Consider the following 16,007-nt stretch of genomic DNA (forward strand, 5'->3'; position numbering starts at 1 on the left):
CAAGTTTCAAAACAAACCCCTACAAATCCAGCATTAGTTCACTTTCTTTCATTTAAAACAGGCAAGAGGGTGGTTTGGGAGCCATTATTTGCGAGGATACAGCTTTGTTCAATTGGAAAAATTTTTATAATTAGCTCCTAAGAAATGTATCTGGAAACTCAAGTATGCAATTTAGTACATTTGTTAGGATAAATACTTGAATGCTTACAACAATTGTCATTACATTTTTAGAATTACAACTGAAAGAGGCTCAGCACACAGAACTGTGTCTGAAGTGGTTAGCTTCACAACTCCAGGTTGCAAACCAGACCGTCCGCTTGCACCCAAACTGATTAATCGATCCAAGAGCAGCCTGAATTTACAGTGGAAAGTAAGGATTTTACTGCCAAAAGTACTTCAAAATGTTTTTTAATTTAAAAACATTCTTTCCACTTTGTCTTGAATGTTAAATGTGAAATTTTGCTTGCTTCATCTGACCTATTCCCCTAGCACTTTTCCATCTCCATAATCATCTTTCTCTTTCTGTCTATATAGAGCATCAAGTAAATGATAAATGTCAATCAAAATTTCAATAACTAATGAAAGTTGAAATGTCAATTTCTATAACCCAAATACATTTGTAATTGTGACTACCAATAAGTCTACCTCTCAATTTACTTTAAGTACTAACTTTCTTCCTTGCATAAAATTTAAGGAGCACAACAAAACATAAAATTTGGCATGTCCTATAGACTGTAAAAAGTACATTTTAACTTTAATATCTGAATTACCTCAAAAATAAAATGCAAACAGATTAATTTTACAGTGGTTTCTTTTACTTTGGTCGTATATACATGTGTGTGGTTGGGTGGGTATACTGTATAAAAATAGCTCATTATTATTTTATCTTTCTGATATTTTTAGGGTTCCAATGGTAATGGTTCTAAAATAAACAGCTTCTTTTTGGAATGGGATGAGGTAAGCAGTTTTGTTTTTTTAAAGCACTTATTTGTAAATTATTAATATTATGAATTTTTATTTGAAACATTTTATAATTTTCTAATATTTTATGTATATTATTAAGGGCAAAGGTGAAGACTTCAAAAATTGCTATATAGGTACCATGAAACAGCACAAGATCCTTAAACTGAATGCTTCTACAAAATATTCATTCAGATTAGCTGCCAAAAATAAGTTCGGCTTGAGGTACATTGAACTACTACAATATTTAAAAGTCTATACTTCAATAAGAACTTGAAACTAATTTTTCCATCTTCATTTATTTTTTCAGTGATTTCAGTGAAATAGCAGTCTTCCATACATCAGGAACTATGCCTCCAACACCTTCACCCCCTAAGCTGAAAGAAGCAGGAATCTGTAATTTGTCACTAGAATGGAGTGCCCCAACTAACACAAATCCAAATGACAGTCTTACTTATGTACTAGAAATGGAGGAAGCAGGATCTGTAAGTTTTTCTTTCATATCCTTTAGTCTTCAACTTCAGTCTTAGGTATCTTTTATATGCATTTTACTCTGAAAAAAATAGGATTTTATTAATTTAATTAACTTACTTTGATCAAAGTATATGATTCCTGAGTCTCAGTGTTCTGGATGGGACCAGTGCAGAGCCAAGGTTAAGCAAGCCTATACAGGGAGATCTTAAGGTACCCAAGTCCCTACAAATAAGTTCGAAGCAGCAACAGCCGTAACAACAGAACAGAGACTCAGAGAAGTGTGTTAGTTCTTCAACTTTGCGCCTATCCTGGACAAACTTGCATGGTCACACAGCTCTCCTACATACTTCACCAGGGCAAGCCATTTCCTCATCTCCCTGAATCCCTGATGTGGGTGGAGGGCAAATTGTTTCATTCCATTCTGAACTTTCAAGTCTATACTGAATAGACTAGTCAACTTAAAAAGCAACTGTAACTTTTATGTTATGTATATTTTACCACATTTTAAATAAAACAACTAATATTTAGATTTTTTGTGTAAGTAATAGTAAGGGCCTTTCTCAGGACCACCCAGATGGAAAATAAATTGAAGTTGGAACTTGAACCCAGGCCTATCTCATTCCTAAATTCATTGTCTTTTGTTTCCAGGGGTTGGGTTTTAAACCTCAATACAATGGAGAAGATCTTTCATGCACTATAAGAAATCTTCAGAGAAGTACCACATACAAGTTCAGGGTATGTGGCTATAATTTATAACCTGTATCATATATTAATATAAAAGTATACACTTCACTAAAGATAAAAATGAGTGTCTTTTGGGGTTGAAATGAAACCTTTTTCAGTCAAATAACTTGCTTTACAGTGTTATTTGCAAACTGCACATTTTCAAATCACACATTTATTCCCAATGGTCAACCAAAGTATTCTCTTTCACTCAAACAGATCTTTGCCTGCAATACAGAAGGAAGAAGCAACCCCAGTAGAGAAGTAGAATATGCTACCTGTCCAGATAAGCCTGGATCCCCTAAAAAACCATATATAAAGGGAAAGGTCCATGCACACAGAGTAAAAATTGGATGGGGTAAGTAATGTTTTTCTTAAATAAAACTCACTCTAAATATTAACTATTGAGAAAAAAATCTTCCTCTAATTGCCCTCAGCTTTACAAAGTAGTCTCTTAATCATTTGTATATTAAATACTTTACCATATAAATGTTCCATTATAAACTATGTTCTTTTTTCTAGTTCTCTATTGCTATCTCATTAATTCACATATGAACAAATTACTGAACCTTATATGAGCCTTTAAAATTATGGTTGTTACAAGTAAGATTATATCTAATATAGAGGCTTTAATTAGGACACACTGATGATAAATATCAACTTGACAAGATATTATACAAATTATTTTGCCTCTAAACTGGGAAAATCCACTTTAAGGTACATACAATTAGCATTTCAGTCTCCTCCAAAGAACTTTAAAATGTTACTTAAGTAACATTTTAATAATGTAATTTGATTATGTTCTTATGATCTTTATTAATATCTGAATATTAATATCCTGTTAAGTTTCATGTTTGCATTTTTCTTCCATGAAAAATCTTAATTTATGAAATAACATTGCAATGAAAGACTTTTAAGTTTACTCAAGAATAATTTTAATTTTATTTCTCTTTTTCAGAACCACCAGAAGATAATGGTGGGACAAACATTTCAAGTTACAGTTTAGAAGTTAGGGAGAATTTGGATGGTAAGGCATCATGATTTTTTTAAGGTTTTGTTCTGAAATAATTTTAGACTTGCCTAGAAGCTGCAAAAATAGTATAGAGAATTCCCATGTGCAACCTTCGCTTAGCTTCTCCTAATATTAATATCTTAATGCAATATCATAGAGCAATTATCAAAGCCAGGAAATTGCCACTGGTATAATACTATTAGCTAAACCCTAGAACTTACTTGGATTTCTCCAGTTTTTTATAACAAATCATATTTACTAACTGATCTAGTATGATTTTATGGTTAATTCTATGGGGAATATAATTAATTACTGTAAATAGGTTATTAGACAGTAGTTAACTTCCAAAATGGTATATACATGAGATCAGATTTATAAGCTACCTATAAAAATTGGACAAATTTGCTTCTATCCCTTCAGTGAATTTCTGGAACATAATCTACAATGGAACCACAAGGGAATTTCTGTACAATCACCTGCAACCTGGTACTACATATAAATTAAGAGTCTTTTGCACTTCACCTATAGGCCATAGCCAGGTGAGAAAAGAGAGAAAGAAAAGTTTTTAAATTGAGGATTGAAATGAACTGTATAATATTACTAAATGTTTTACAAAACTAAACTTGAATTCAGTAGCCATAAGGTACCTTGTATTTTTCTTAGCCTTCAGATATATTGACTGTTCAGACACCTAATCTTTCTCCTGCATCTTGCTGTCCTCCACCCTTGAATGGTAAAGTGCAGTCCAAAGAAACCAACATCTTATGCAGTAAGGCTTCTTCTGTGATTTTAATTACTGACCTAAATTTCCTGTTTTGTAACTTCTGATTTTTATATTGATATATTCAGTTGGCCAAAAAGTTTCTTTGGTTTTAAGTAAAAATTAAAGACACATTTTTCATTTTTACCAAGAGCTTTATTGAACAACATGTTCACCGTTTTGTTCCACTGCCTTCTGCCATTTTTCAGGAAACTTCATAATTCCATCTTCCCAAAACTTTCTTTTTGAGCAAAAGACTGTTCCAGGTGCCTTTTACAGTATTCCAGGGAATGAAATATTTTCCATTAAGAGAATTTTATAAAAAATGAAATAAATGGAAATCTGAAGGTGAAATGTCTGGTAAATATAGCAGAAGAATTAGGACTTCCCAGACAAGCTGTAACTGTTTTTGCCTGGTCATCAAAGAAACGTGCAGTTTTGTGTTATACTGATGGAAGATTATATGTTTTCTGTTGATTAATTCTGGTGTTTTTCATCAAGTGTGGCTTTTAGTTGGTCTAATTGGGAGCAGTACTTATTGGAATTAATCGTTTGGCTTTCCAGAAGGAGCTCATAATACAGGACTCCCTTCCAATCCCATCATGTACACAACATCACCTTCTTTGGATAAAGACTGGCTTTTGGTGTGGTTGGTGGTGGTTCGTTTCACTTACCTCATGATCTCTTCCATTCCACATTATTGTACAGTATCCACTTTTCATCACCCATCACAATCTCTTTTTAAAATGGAATGTTTTCATTATGTTTAAATACAAAATCATGTGAGGAATTATGATCAAGAAGATTTTTTTCCACTTAACTTTTGTGGACCCCAAACATCAAAGCGATTAACATAACCAAGCTTTATGTGAATGATTTTCAACACTTGATTTGGATATTTGGAGTATGTCAGCTATCTCCTACATGGTATAACATTGATTGTTCTCAGTTAATGTTTCAATTTGATCCCTATCAACTTCAGCTGGTCTACCAACTGTGGAGCATCATCGAGGAAGAAATCTCAAGCAAGAAACTTCACAAACCACATTTGATACAATCAGCCACAGCATCTTCTCCATATACTTCACAAATCTATTTTGGTGTTTTTACCTTTTTTGAAATAATAAATCATAATATGCTGAAATGTTGCTTTTTTTCTTCCATCTTCAACACTAAAATAGCTACAAAAACTCACCAACTTCATTAAGTCTTTTTAAATGCATGCTGATATAGCTGTTACAATACAAGCTTACAAAATTGTTTTCAATGAAGTTAAAGGCAACTAAGCTCCACTAGAGTCATCTTACAGAAAATAAATGAACATTTTGGCCAACTCAATATTAAATCTACTAAAACAGAATAAATTGTTTTCTTTTAGTGCAAAATCAAATAATGTCTAGAAAGTTATTTCTTGGTAACTAAAATCAGAAAAAAATTTAAATGTCTGGGAATTAAAAAGCTAACTAACACAAACTGGTATAATTTGAGCTTTTTGTTACTTTAGCATAAAGTAACTATTATAACATATCTTCTTAAATTATATTGTGTTTTTAAGTACCATCCTTAAAATTTGCAATTTTTAAGTTAATTTTGCATATTTTTCAGATAGTAGGAAGTTGCTAAATAACACAGGAAGCCTAGTCTGGCACTCTGTGATGACCCAGAGAGATGGGATGAGGGGAAAGGAGGGAGGGGAGAGAGCAGGAAGGTATATATACGTGTGTGTATATATATACATATATATGTGTGTGTGCATGCATAATTATGCTGAAGCCTGTCATGCTGCAGTCCATGGGGTTGTAAAGAGTTGGACATGACTTGGCAACTGAAAAACATATAACTATGACTGATTTGCATTGTTACATGGCAGAAATCAACACAAAATTATGCTTTTTCATCAATTAAAAAAGAAAAATAAAAAAATTGTATATTTTTACAGACAATTCTCCTACAAAAGGAAACTCTGAAGTACTTATAAATGTCAAAAAGGCAAATGGTAACCAACATGATGCACAAGGGCACTCTGGCTCAGAAGTGAGATGCACAGTGAGTAAATTCATTCCTAGAGAATTCAGTTTCTGGTTAAAAGCAACAAATAAATCTGGGAAAACTAAATTGTTCAGCTGACCATTTGTTGTTCATTTCACTTTGGATGAAAACATGCTTCTACTTCTTATCAAGGTGGGGAGTGAACATGCCTGTACAGTCATTTGTATGTCTGCTTATTTGTTTCTTTGTGTTTATTTGCAGTCTGGATCTCATTCAGTGACATGTGAAACTGCTCCAGTCCCAAGCCCTCCTACTCAATGTGGTATACCTGTGCTAACCTGCAAGAGTCCAACCTGTGTTGTTGTTAGTTGGGAAGTACGTTATCAGTTTATTAATTTTGGTGATATGAAAGCACAGTAATTGGTTTAGAAATTTCTTTTAAAGTCTATAACTCCCTAAGGAGTCAGAGTCTAGATTAGGGTTCCATAAATTTTGGACCATGGTTTTAGAACACACCTAAGACCTGTTGCTAGTGCTATCAGAAAGGCTAAGGCTATGGTAATCCTGCCTTCCAAATCTTATATTTTTGAAGGATAATAAATTTAGAAAACCAAAGAGACAATCAATATGCAACCAATTGAATTTTTTAAACTAAAATAAGAGATAATAAAATTAAATCTATTTATAGTTTTTTTAAAGTTTCATTAGGAAACCTCTGGTAGTTTGCTTGCATATAACCACTGTATGACACATAAGAAATGTGACTGTGAAGAAATGAAGATTTTTTTAAAATTTACATCCATTTGAATGTCTTCCCCTTCAAACTAATCAAACTCAAAAAGAATTTGCCTAGGTATCTTTGATTTTTTTCTTCCCTTTTTCCCAAATTCTAGCAGAGAATTTTTAAATTAACAAAAAACCTTTAGTTTAGATAAATGATTATCTATAATGAAAGAGAATGTAAAAATATAGAGAAAAATATATATATAGAGAGAGAGATATGAATCACTTTACTGTACACCTGAAATGAACACATTTTAAATCAACTATATTACAATAAAAATTTTTAAATATAATAAAAAGTGATTCATCTGTTCATACCATTGTATAAAAGCCAGAGAGTATTGGGCTTTGTGTTTGATCCCACTAGTATGTTGGATTATCCAATCCTTTCTCTTAATTTTATTTGAGCCATTTAATGTTAATTTTAGTGTTCAACATGATGTTTATTTCTGTAGTTGTCTATATTTCATTCCATTTAATAGATTATAGGCTTTGACCCTGAAAGGATCATATTGTTACTTTCCATAGTATTGAGTATAGTGAATCCTTATAGAAAGAGATAAATTTCTTGTTTTTGTTGCATTTTTCAGATTCCTGTATGTAATGTTGCTGAAATCACTGATTACAGACTAGAGTGGGGACAAACTGAAGATTCGATGCACTTGATTTACACTGGCCCTTGTCTGAGCTATGAAGTTAAAGGTCTCATTCCTGCCACTACGTATTTTTGCAGAGTTCAGGTAATCCTAACAGTTCTTCCAATGTAAAGAAAGTATTAAGCTATGCTATTCACATTCATAATATACCATTTCTAGTGTAAAGACCAGAAGGAAGTCACAGACTTCCAAATCTTAAATATTCATCATATCCAGCAACAACATTCTGGGTTCCTTTACCTTGCTTTTAAAGCCTCACATAATCTGGCACCTACTTTCTCTTTTTAAATTTATTTATTTTTTAATTGAAGGATAATTGCTTTACAGAATTTTGTTGTTTTCTTTCAAACATCAACATGATGGCACCTATTTTCTATTCCAACTTGATCTGACATTATTTTCTCTTCAGTTCTATATTTCCCAAATTTCCCTGAACTAACACTCACTTGAAATGCTTTTATAAAACACTGAATTCTGCACCTCCACTCAGACCTACTGAATCAAATTTTCTAATCCAGAGATCTACTAATCTGTATATTATAGAAGCACCCAAAGTGATAATTGTCATTAATTAGGAAAAACTGCATAAACCATACCAAACAAACAAGTCTACTGCCACCCCAAGTATGTTTTGTACATTTGTTCATACTGGTTGTCTTCTATCTTGTTCCATAAAGCTAAGCTTCTCCAAGAATGTTTCCCTGAATACCTTAGGTGGAAGTGATCCCTTCATCTTCTACTAGAATTAGAAAATTTATAACTTTAAGGTTTGGGGAAGCAGCCTACATTTAGAATTACCTGATATGTTGTCCATATAGTGTTAAGCCATCAAATTCTAGGAACCCTAATACTGGCACCTGAGCTGCATGTTCCAGATTGCCTTTCATAACTGGAAGTTGGAGGGTTTTTTAAGTTTTTTTAAAGAAAAGAATCCTTTGTAATATTTTTGGATACCCCTATTTTTGTACTAGAAAAATGCTCTCACAATATATATTTATTAGACAGCCACCACAATAGTTCAAAGAATAGGGGAGTTAATGAACATTAAGTTTGCTGTAGTGGGTCAGACATTAATGGTGAGACATTAATTAATTTAAAAGATATTAGAGAGGTAAAAATCAATGGACTAGCTTCTAGCCAAGACAGAGTACCCCCATAATTCCCAGGTCTTCCCTCTTACAACCAAAAAATCCTGAGCATAATGCAACAAGCAAACATAGGAAAACTCTGAATGGTGGAAAGAAAGAAAAATGTGGAAGGAAAAAAATCCTGGGGGACTCACAACTTGAATAACACAGTGGTGAGCCCCTAGACTTCCTTAACATCTCCCATACAGCCCAAAAAGGGTGTGAGAGAAGTCTCCAACTCAAAATTTCCAAAAGGGACAAACCGAACAAAAACTCCAAGAAAAGCCTGTTCCACCCCAGCCCCAGCAAAATGACTGGCAATAAGGTAGCCTAACAAAAGAAAATATTGTTGGCAATACCCACTTTACCCCACGCAAACATCAACAGAAAAATTACACATATCCCTGTCCTTCCCCACCCATGAAATTTCAACAGGCCAAGTAGGAAGCTGACTATCCAATTTACCCCAGAAGCAAGCAACATGCTCTAATTTCCATAGCCAGAGGTATCAGTTTTGGCAGGGCCAAGCAGGTAATTAATCTTCCATCCTCTGCCTGGCAGAAGCAGGCAGTACTCTGCTTCCATTCCCCTGCTAACTGGTGTCAGTATGGCCAAGCAGGGAGCTTCCAGTCTTCCATACCTCTCTCATGGAAGCAGGCAGCAGCTCTCTAATTCCGTTGTAAGGGTAGTGTTGGCAAGCTCAGCCTCCACCCCCACCCAGCAGCAACATACTGAACAAAGTGGTATGATTCAGGCTAGTTAGCTCTCTACTTTCCTCCTGCTCCTGTATCAGTGAGACCCAGAGTGAAGCTGAACTTACATGTCCACCTACCAGCACTGAGACTGAAAGACAATATGGGAAGCATAGCTAGTCAGCACTCAGGCCCATCCGCCTTCACCTGCTGTCAGTAGGGTCCAGTGGAGAGCTCAGTCTCCATATCTTCTCAGCCATTAGAGAGGGATCTAGGTGTTGAGAAAGCTAAGCTACCCCATTCTCTTCCCTTGGTGTCATTAAGACCCAGCTGGGAGCTAAGTTTACACTTCCACCCTGAATAAATAGAGGTGTTAGTCCTGCACTTCCCTTCTCCATGGTATCAGCACAACCCAGTGAGGAGTTGAGCTTATACCCACACTCAGAGACAGCAATGCAGTATAAATAGTTGCCCTACTTTTTCTGGAAAGAAATCAAAGGGGCCTAGACAAAAGCTGAACTTCCACCCTACTCAACATTTGCACTATACCTCTGGAGGGATACAGTCTACTAAATTCAGTTCAATTCAGTCACTCAGTCATGTCTGACTCTTTGCAACCCCATGGACTGCAGCACGCCAGGCTTCCCTGTCCATCACCAACTCCCGGAGTTTACTCAAACTAATATCCATTGGGTTGGTGATGCCATCCAACCATCTCATCCTCTGTTGTCCCCTTCTCCTCCCGCTTTCAATCTTTCTGAGCATCAGGGTCTTTTCCAATTAGTCGGTTTCTCGCATTAGGTGGTCAAAGTATTAGAGTTTCAGCTTTCAGCATCAGTCCTTCCAATGAATATTCAGGACTGATTTCCTTTAGAATTGACAGGTTTGATCTCCTTGCAGTCCAAGGGACTCTCAAGAGTATTCTCCAACACCACAGTTCAAAAGCATCAATTCTTCAGCACTCAGCTTTCTTTCTAGTCCAACTCTCACATCCATACATGACTACTGGAAAAACCATAGTTTTTGACTAGATGGACCTTTGTTGGTAATGTTTTTGCTTTTTAATATGCTGTCTATGGTGGTCATAGCTTTTCTTCTTTTAATTTCATGGCTGCAGTCACCATCTGTTTTTTGTTGTTTTTTTTAAACAGTCTACTAAAATATGATTAAATAAGATCCAGGTCTCATAGTATAATATTCAAAATGTCCAGAATAAATAATCATTTGTCATACAAGAACCAGGAAAATCACAACTTCAATGGCAAAAAAACACAACAGGCTCTGTGAAGTAAGACAGAGGTTTGAGTTATCTGAAAAGGACTTAAGCAGCCATCAAAAAATATTCTGACCAGTAATTGTGAGTTATCCTGAAACAAATGAAAAAATATTAAAAATCTAAACAAAGAAATAGAAGTCATAGAAGAAAACCAAATGGAAATTACAGAACTTGACAATACAATAATAAAATAAAAGCTTTATTGGATGGGTTTAATAGTAGAGTGGAGATGACGAAAGATATAGTCAGTGAACTCGAGCACAGATAATAGAATTTACCCACTCTGAACACCAGGAAGGATTTAGAAAAAAAGAAAAAGTTAATGATTTCAGAGATATATGAAATAACAGAATAACTAATGTTCATATCATTAAACCCCAGCAGGAGAGAAGAGAAAGAGTAGGAATGAAAAATTATTCAAAAAACAATAAAAACCATTCTAATTTGGGGAAAAATATAATCCAAAAGATTTTAAAAGCTGGACAAATCCAAAATAATATAAACCTGAATAAACCCACTAAGTCACATCTTAACTAAATTCTGGAGACAAAAAAGAAAGAAAAATATCTTAAAAGTATCCAGAGAGAAATAGTACACTACTTATAGGTGAACATCAATCCAGATGACAAAAGTTACCTCATCTGAAACCATGGAGACCAGCAAGAAGTGGCACATTTTTCAAGTAGATAGGAAATGGCAACTGCGAACTATATCCAGTAAAAAAATATTCTTCAGGAATGAAAAGAAAATAAAGACATTCTCAGATGAAGAAAAACTAAGAATTTGTTGCCAGCAAAACTACCCTAAAAAATATCTACAGAAAGTACTCTAAATAAAAAGGAAAAGATAACAGAAGAAGGTTTGTAACTTCAGGAAATAAATAACATTGGGATTTTGACTCAAGATGGTGACATATGAGTCCTGAGCTCACCTCCTCCCACAGGCACACCAAAACTGTAACTATACAGTAACAACTCCCTCTGAAAGAAGTCCAGGAATATTCTATCCAGTAAAGTTTTCCTTCAGAACTGAAGGCATTATCAAGAGTTTTCCATGGGGAAAAAAATACTCACAGGATGGGAGAAAATGTTTGTAAATCAAGTGACTGACAAGGGATTAATCTCAAAAAAATACAAACAGCTCATGCAGCTCAATATCAAAAAAAAAGCAAACAATGCAATCAAAAAAATGGGCAGAAGATCTCAATAGACATTTCTCCAAAGAAGACATACCGATAGCCAACAAGCCCTTGAAAAGGTGCTCAATGTGGCTCATTCTTAGAGACATGCACATCAAAACCACAATGAGGTATCAGCTCACACTGGTCAGAATAGCCATCGTCAAAAAGTCTACAAACAATAAATGCTGGAGAGGGTGTGAAGAAGAGGGAATCCCCCTACACTGCTGGTGGGAATGCAAACTGGTACAATCACTACAGAGAACAGTATGGAGGTTCCTTTAAAAACTAAAGACAGAGCTACCATATGATCCAGCAATCCCATTTCTGGACATATATCCAGAGAAAACCATAGTTCAAAAGGATACGTGGATACCAGTGTTCACTGCAATAGCCAAGACATGGAAGCAACCTAAATGTCTGTCAACAAATGAACAAGATAAACAAGATGTGGTAGATAGATATAGATATAGATAAAGTGGAGCATTATTAACACTGAGTCATCAAAACAAATGAAGTAATGACATTTGTACAACATGGATGGACCTAGAAGTTATCATACAGTAAAGTAAGTCAGACAAAGACAAATATCATATGATAATAGCTACATGTGCCATCTAAAAAAATGATACAAATGACCTTATTTACAAAACAGAAACAGACAGACTCACAAATTCTGAAAACAAACCTACATGTACCAAAAGGGAAAGAAAGCAGAGAAGGATAAATTAGGAGGTTGGGATTAACATATACACACTACTATATTTAAAATAGATAACCAACAAGTACCTACTATATAGCATAGGGAACTCTACTCAATATTCTGTAATAACCTATATGGATAAAGAATCTGGAAAACAATGAATTTAAGTATATGCATAATTGCATCACTCTGCTGTACACCTGAAACTAACACACAACATTATAAATCAGTTACACTCCAATAATTTATTTTGTTTTTATTTTATTTTTATTTGGAGGATAATTGCTTTATGGTGTTATGTTGGCTTCTGCCACACAACAACATGAATCAGTCATAAGTATACATATATCCTCACCCTCTTGAACTTCCCTCCCATCCCCTCATCCCACTCCTCTAGGTCATCAAAGATCACCTGGCTGAGCTTCCTGTGTTACACAGCAACTTCCCACTAGGTATCTATTTTATGCATAATAACATATATGTTTCAATGATACTCTCTCAATTCATCCCACTCTCCCGCTTCCCCACAGTGTCCACAAGTCCACTCTCTACATCTGTGTCTCTATTCTTGCCCTACAAATATGTTCATCAGTACCACTTTCTGGATTCTATATACACGTGTTAATATACAATATTTGTTTTTCTCTTTCTGACTTACTTCACTCTGTATAACAGTCTCTAGGTTCAGGAGCCTCAGTTCAACTGACTCAGATTCATTCCTTTTATGGCTAATATTTCATTCTATATATGTACCACATCTTCTTTATCTGTTCATCTGTCAATAGACATATGGGTAGCTTCCATGTCCTGGCTATTGTAAATAGTCCTGCAGTGAACATTCGTGTCCATGTGTCTTATTGAATTATGGTTTTCTCAGGGTATATGCTGAGGAGAGGGATTGCTGGGTCATATGATAGCTTTATTGCTAGTTATTTAAGGAATCTCTATACTGTTCTCCATAGTGACTATATCAATTTACATACCTACTAACAGTGCAACAGGATCCCCTTTTCTCCAAATCCTCTCCAGCATTTATTGTTTGTAGATTTTTTGGTGATGGCCATTCTGACTGATGTGAGGTGATACCTCATTGTAGTTTTGATTTGCATTTCTCTAAATCTCAACTAAAATGGACTGGAATGGGTGAATTTAACTCAGATGAATATTATATCTACTATTGTGGGCAGGAATCCCTTAGAAGAAATGGAGTAGCCATCATGATCAACAAAAGAATCTGAAATGCAGTACTTGGATGCAATCTCAAAAGTGACAGAATGATCTCTGTTCGTTTCCAAGGCAAACCATTCAATATCACGGTAATCCAAGCCTATGCCCCAACCAGTAACGCTGAAGAAGCTGAAGTTGAACGGTTCTATGAAGACTTACAAGACCTTCTAGAACACCCAAAAAAGATGTCCTTTTCATTATAGGGGACTGGAATGCAAAAGTAGGAAGTCAAGAAACACCTGGAGTAACAGTCAAATTTGGCCTTGGAGTACAGAATGAAGCAGGGCAAAGGCTAATAGAGTTTTGCCAAGAGAACACACTGGTCAGAGCAAACACCCTCTTCCAACAACACAAGAGAAGACTCTACACATGGACATCACCAGATGGTCAACACCAAACTCAGATTGATTATATACTTTGCAGCCAAAAATGGAGAAGCTCTATACAGTCAGCAAAAACAAGACCAGGAGCTGACTGTGGCTCAGATCATGAACTCCTTATTGCCAAAATCAGACTTAAACTGAAGAAGGTAGGGATAACCACTAGACCATTCAGGTATGACCTAAATCAAATCCCTTATGAATATACAGTGGAAGTGAGAAATAGATTTAAGGGACTAGATCTGGTAGACAGAGTGCCTGATGAACTATGGACGGAGGTTCGTGGCATTGCACAGGAGACAGGGATCAAGACCATCCCCATTGAAAATAAATGCAAAAAGGCAAAACGGTTGTCTGAGGAGGACTTACAAATAGCTGTGAAATGAAAAGAAGCTAAAAGCAAAGGAGAAAAGGAAAGATATACCCATTTGAATGCAGAGTTACAAAGAATAGCCAAGAGAGATAAAAAAAAGCCTTCCTCAGCGATCAATGCAAAGAAACAGAGGAAAACAACAGAATGGGAAAGACTAGAGATCTCTTCAAGAAAATTAGAGACACCAAGGGAACATTTCATGCAAAGGTGGGCTCAATAAAGGACAGAAATGGTATGGACCTAACAGCAGCAGAAGATATTAAGAAGAGGAGGCAAGAATACACAGAACTGTACAAAAAAGATCTTCACGACCCAGATAATCACAATGGTGTGATCACTCAACTAGAGCCAGACATCCTGGAATGTGAAGTCAAGTGAGCCTTAGGAAGCATCACTATGAACAAAGCTAGTGGATGTGATGGAGTTCCAGTTGAGTTATGTCAAATCCTGAAAGATGCTGTGAAAGTGCTGCGCCCAATATGCCAGCAAATTTGGAAAACTCAGCAGTGGCCACAAGACTGGAAAAGGTCAGTTTTCATTCCAATCCTTAAGAAAAGCAATGCCAAAGAATGCTCAAACTACTGCACAATTGCACTCATCTCACATGCTAGTAAAGTAATGCTCACAATTCTCCAAGCCAGGCTTCAGCAATATGTGAACCGAGAACTTCCAGATGTTCAAGCTGGTTTTAGAAAAGGCAGAGAAACCAGAGATCAAATTGCCAATATCCACTGGATCATTGAAAAAGCAAGAGAGTTCCAGAAAAACATCTATTTCTGCTTTATTGACTATGCCAAAGCCTTTGACTGTGTGGATCACAATAAACTGTGGAAAATTCTGAAGGAGATGGGAATACCAGACCACCTGACCTGCCTCTTGAGAAACCTGTATGCGGGTCAGGAAGCAACAGTTAGAACTGGACATGGAACAACAGACTGGTTCCAAATAGGAAAAGGAGTACATCAAGGCTGTATATTGTCACCCTGCTTATTTAACTTCTATGCAGAGTACATCATGAGAAAGGCTGGGCTGGAAGAAGCACAAGCTGGAATCAAAGATTGCCGGGAGAGATATCAATAACCTCAGACATGCAGATGACACAACCCTTATGGCAGAATGAAGAAGAACTAAAGAGCTCTTGATGAAAGAGGGAGTGAAAAAGATTGACCTTAAAGCCTCAACATTCAGAAAACTGAGATTTCATGGCACTCGTCCCATCATTCATGGAATAGAGTTGGAAACAGTGTCAGACTTTATTCTTGGGCTCCAAAATCCACTGAAGGTTGGTGATTGCAGCCATGAAATTAAAAGACCACTTACGTCCCTTAAGAAGCGAAAGTTTATGACCAACCAGACAGCATATTAAAAAAGCAGAGACATTACCAACAAAGGTCCGTCTAGTCAAAGCTATGGTTTCTCCAGTAGTCATGTAGGAATGTAAGGGTTGGACCATAAAGAAAGCTGAGTGCCGACGAATTGATGCTTTTTGAACTGTGGTGTTGGAGAAGACTCTTGAGAGTCCCTTGGACTGCAAGGAGATCCAACCAGTCCATCCTAAAGGAGATCAGTCCTGGGTGTTCATTGGAAGGACTGATGCTGAAGCTGAAACTCCAATACTTTGGCCACTCATGCGAAGAGTTGACTCATTGGGAAAGAGCCTGATGCTGGGAGGGATTGGGGGCAAGAGGAGAAGGG

At 35.9% G+C, this 16,007-nt stretch overlaps 1 protein-coding gene across 1 annotated transcript in view; it reads left to right on the forward strand.

Moving 5' to 3' along the window:
- The window catches only part of LOC122435506 (fibronectin type III domain containing protein 3C1-like), a 58,481-nt gene that overhangs the window by 18,294 nt on the left and 24,180 nt on the right, over positions 1–16,007 (forward strand). The window contains exons 10-21 of the mRNA XM_043459710.1: positions 232–370; positions 904–957; positions 1,064–1,185; positions 1,271–1,445; positions 2,083–2,169; positions 2,377–2,515; positions 3,116–3,184; positions 3,590–3,708; positions 3,833–3,938; positions 5,869–5,975; positions 6,180–6,293; positions 7,292–7,441. Coding sequence (XP_043315645.1) covers positions 232–370; positions 904–957; positions 1,064–1,185; positions 1,271–1,445; positions 2,083–2,169; positions 2,377–2,515; positions 3,116–3,184; positions 3,590–3,708; positions 3,833–3,938; positions 5,869–5,975; positions 6,180–6,293; positions 7,292–7,441 — 1,381 coding nt within the window. The remainder of the gene's footprint in view (positions 1–231; positions 371–903; positions 958–1,063; positions 1,186–1,270; positions 1,446–2,082; positions 2,170–2,376; positions 2,516–3,115; positions 3,185–3,589; positions 3,709–3,832; positions 3,939–5,868; positions 5,976–6,179; positions 6,294–7,291; positions 7,442–16,007) is intronic.

The sequence above is a fragment of the Cervus canadensis genome, chromosome X (assembly GCF_019320065.1).
Source record: "Cervus canadensis isolate Bull #8, Minnesota chromosome X, ASM1932006v1, whole genome shotgun sequence".
Lineage (NCBI taxonomy): Eukaryota > Metazoa > Chordata > Mammalia > Artiodactyla > Cervidae > Cervus > Cervus canadensis.